The sequence below is a fragment of the Loa loa genome, assembly GCF_000183805.2.
Source record: "Loa loa unplaced genomic scaffold supercont3.191, whole genome shotgun sequence".
In the NCBI taxonomy this organism is placed as follows: domain Eukaryota; kingdom Metazoa; phylum Nematoda; class Chromadorea; order Rhabditida; family Onchocercidae; genus Loa; species Loa loa.
In genome coordinates, this window is record NW_018108371.1 from 22,517 (window position 1) to 26,085 (window position 3,569).

The following is a 3,569-nucleotide window of genomic DNA, read 5'->3' on the forward strand; positions in this document are numbered from 1 at the left end:
TATATATATATATATATATATATATATATATATATATATATATATATATATATATATATATATATAATGTCATATTGTACTCGCTTTCAGGTACTATTATTGGACATTTACCAGAATCAACACAAGAATTAATGACTCAAGCGACGCGTAGTTTTTATGATAATTTTGTGCCAGACTCAAAAAACCCATCCATTGTTGCATAGATATCCCATAGCTTTATCCTTTTCTTTTCATAAACTTTTCACGGACATAAATCTCATCAGAAGTGGATGATTTTTTTAGGTTCAAAAAAATCATCTTAGGATTTCCGATCCCTTTTGCTTTTCTTGGTGGGGATTCTTTTCTTATTCCATTGAGACTTCAATAATGCTGTACGCTTTGCTTTGAGAGTAATTCAATATAATAAACTATTTATTAAATAATAATTGTAAATATAAAAAGAAAGCATTTGCATGTTTTGTTTCTTACGCAACATATTCGAATAATCCATGTTCATATGAGATTCCTCTGGAACATCTGTAATGGACGTGATGTTTTTGCGGGATATTGTTCAACTGGATTCAAAGTTACTGCAAAAAATTGTTTGATGGAATGCAAATTCCTCTCTGTACCAATTAACTGGATACGAAGTTCCTTCGAAACTGAAGAACTGTTTCTTCACGAGGTTCAACAGGAAATTATGTATGTAAATGAATTAAAACAGGATATTTAGTAAATGGATAATTTATGTTAAGATCAATAAATCATTACATAAAGAGCATATTGATAGAATACAAATAAATAATATCATAAAGGCGCGAAAATATTTCCTTTATCCTGAATTATATGACGAATGAATTCCACGATAAGCATTTCAGTTTTCAAATTTTAAGCATTTCAATAATTCATGATGAAATTAATGTCCATTCTTCTTTACTTGGAAAATACAGCATATTAAATTGATTGTTAGAAATAATTAGTTACTTAGTCTGGGGAGGTTATGCCAGCAAAGTAACACTGCAAGAAAGATGAAAAAAATCGACTTGAAACGGTTTATTGGAAAAGTAGCTGATATTAATCAAGCAAAAGTTGAATTAAATTCAACAAAACATAAGTTCGAAACATTTTTTTTTCAAAATTTCCCGACATAATTTAAATAAGTTCGGCTGATTAATTTTAGGATAAAACAATCCTAAACATAACAATGATTAATATCATATTGCAAATTAATTTTCTTATGCATTATAAAGTGATAGGTTGATTTTAATACTTATGAATATCTGAGTTTTGATAAATATAATTAAATTAATTTTACAAACAATTAACCAACAAATGATAGTTTGATTAATAATTACTTTTTAGGATTATAAACAATCATTACAATCTTTAAAATGGTTGCTTTTGCAAAAAAAAATCACTCGACAAAATTTATTTCAATTGCATTGAATAAAAATAAAATTGAAAAAAAAAAAGGGAAAATTATGATTTCATAGCAATTATAGTTATGACAATTTCCAATTTTAGACAAAAATAAAAGTGGCATAAAAAGGTATTTTAAAAAATTATTATTTGATATTACTTTTCCGATTTAATAAATACAATAGCGGAGTTATTTTTTTATTACAATTGAGGTTGAACTTCCATTTAGTATTTTGTAATTTGACCTTTTCCCTCTTTTTTTTTTTATGAATAAATCTTTATTATAATTAATTTGTAATGAAATAATGAATGCGACATGTTTACTGCATTATGATAATTTTGATTACAGATAATATACAATAATGGTGGAGAGTATTTGAAAAGTATGTGCATTTTTTCTTTTTCTTTTTTTTTAAATTTAAATTAAAAGAAATATAGACAGAGAAATAATCAATAATAATGATATCATAAAGATAGCATTCGAAGCAAGAATATAAGTGAAAATAATGAAATGGAAAAAAAAGATGATGGCAATATTCTATTATTATTATTATTAATATTATTATGATTATCGCTATCATTATTGCTATTATTTTTATTATTGATCCAATTTTGATTAATTGATTGCTGTTGTTGTTGTTGTTGTTGTTGATTCATTCCTAATTTCCATTGATCTAATCGTGTTTTTGGCGCTGACTGACTATATGTAATAATTGGACTGGTACTACTTGCTCGTAATCGGATATAGTTTGGTTCCATTTTTAATTTATCATCTTTTTGTTGTTGACGAATTTTTTGCGCTAATTGCAAATCTGATTTTTTGAAATTTCGTTCGGTAATTTTAGTTTCAATAGTTTGTGATGCTGAGATCATCATTGTACTTGTTGCATGAGATAAAATAGGCTTTAATAATGAATTCGTTACCATTTTTGTATTCGATGATTTTTTATCATTTAATATAGCAGATTGTAAATGTGAATTTGGATAATGATTGAAAATAGTTGTCATACCGGAAATAGTTTTATAAGGTGAAGAATTATCAATAGATACTATTTTAGGTAATGTTTTTTTAGTACTATTAGTCATATTAACAGATGCTATTTCAGATATTAATTTAGTATCAGGAGTTGTATTAATGGATACTGCTTTAGATTCTGTTCCAATGATTGGAATTTCATCTATTTTAGAAGTAACAGAAACTGGATCAATAGATGATACTGCTTTAGTACTAGTTCTTGAAGTATTAGGAGCTGTATTATCAGCTATCATTCCAACGGTTGAACGAGTTGCCATTGTGTTTTTCATCATTGTTGAGATTGAAACTGATAAGTTAGTCAATAATACTTCCAACGATTTGCCATTCTCAAGATTTGGAGAATTTGTCGATTTTGATAAACTTGATGGGTTATTTCTGAAAATATTTAACTTATAAGTAAACTTTAGAATTTTAAAAATTTGAAAGAGATAGATAATTAAATTAGATTTTGAATAATTAATCAAATAGTAATAATTATCTAAGCATTACTAATCCATCAATCCAACATTCAAAATACAATGAATGACTTTTAATGACTAACAAGAGTAGTATATGTATTAAATATAGTTTAAGATTAAAATTTTCAAATGAATCCATGGATCAATTGATCCAATTAATTAAGCATACAGCTAAAATTCGAAATAATTTGAATAAATTATCTCATTTTTACACCTATCATATTTCAGTTTATGTGATAATTTCTCACCAATCTATCATGACATATTTAATATCGTAAAAATTATTCATCTAAATAATATCATAACAAATAGCCATATAAGAGAGATAAGATGATTCACAAGAATTTGTTGAAAAAAAAAATTAAAATTTAATTTTAAAAACAAATGAAAAGTTTATTTGAAAATTTTTACAAATACAAATTTTATTCATTCTTTGACTTTCATTCATAAATAATAATATTTGTAATAATATTAATATAAAAGAATATATAAATTTAACTTTTAAATGAAAAAAATTTGATACAATTCATAAGCTTAGGCTTATAATTAAGTTATAATTATTATAATTAATTAATTACTCTACCACTAATTACCACTTTTTTTCCTTTTTTTTCTTTTTGTTAGTTCCCTCTATTATTTGCATTTAATTAATTTCCATTTATTGAATTCGTTTTTTT

General features: G+C 24.7%; 2 protein-coding genes across 2 annotated transcripts in view; one reads left to right on the top strand and one right to left on the bottom strand.

Moving 5' to 3' along the window:
* Positions 1 to 266, top strand: part of LOAG_10528 (dynactin 5) — a 1,658-nt gene extending 1,392 nt beyond the window's left edge. The window contains exon 4 of the mRNA XM_020448180.1: positions 91 to 266. Coding sequence (XP_020301653.1) covers positions 91 to 203 — 113 coding nt within the window. The 3' untranslated portion in view covers positions 204 to 266. The remainder of the gene's footprint in view (positions 1 to 90) is intronic.
* Positions 267 to 1,863: 1,597 nt separating this feature from the next.
* On the bottom strand, positions 1,864 to 2,691 carry LOAG_13645 (hypothetical protein; the record flags this gene model as incomplete). Its single annotated transcript, XM_003149151.1, has 1 exon — positions 1,864 to 2,691. The coding sequence occupies one exon, from the start codon at positions 2,689 to 2,691 to the stop codon at positions 1,864 to 1,866; it is 828 nt and encodes a 275-aa protein (XP_003149199.1).
* Positions 2,692 to 3,569: the final 878 nt, after the last annotated feature.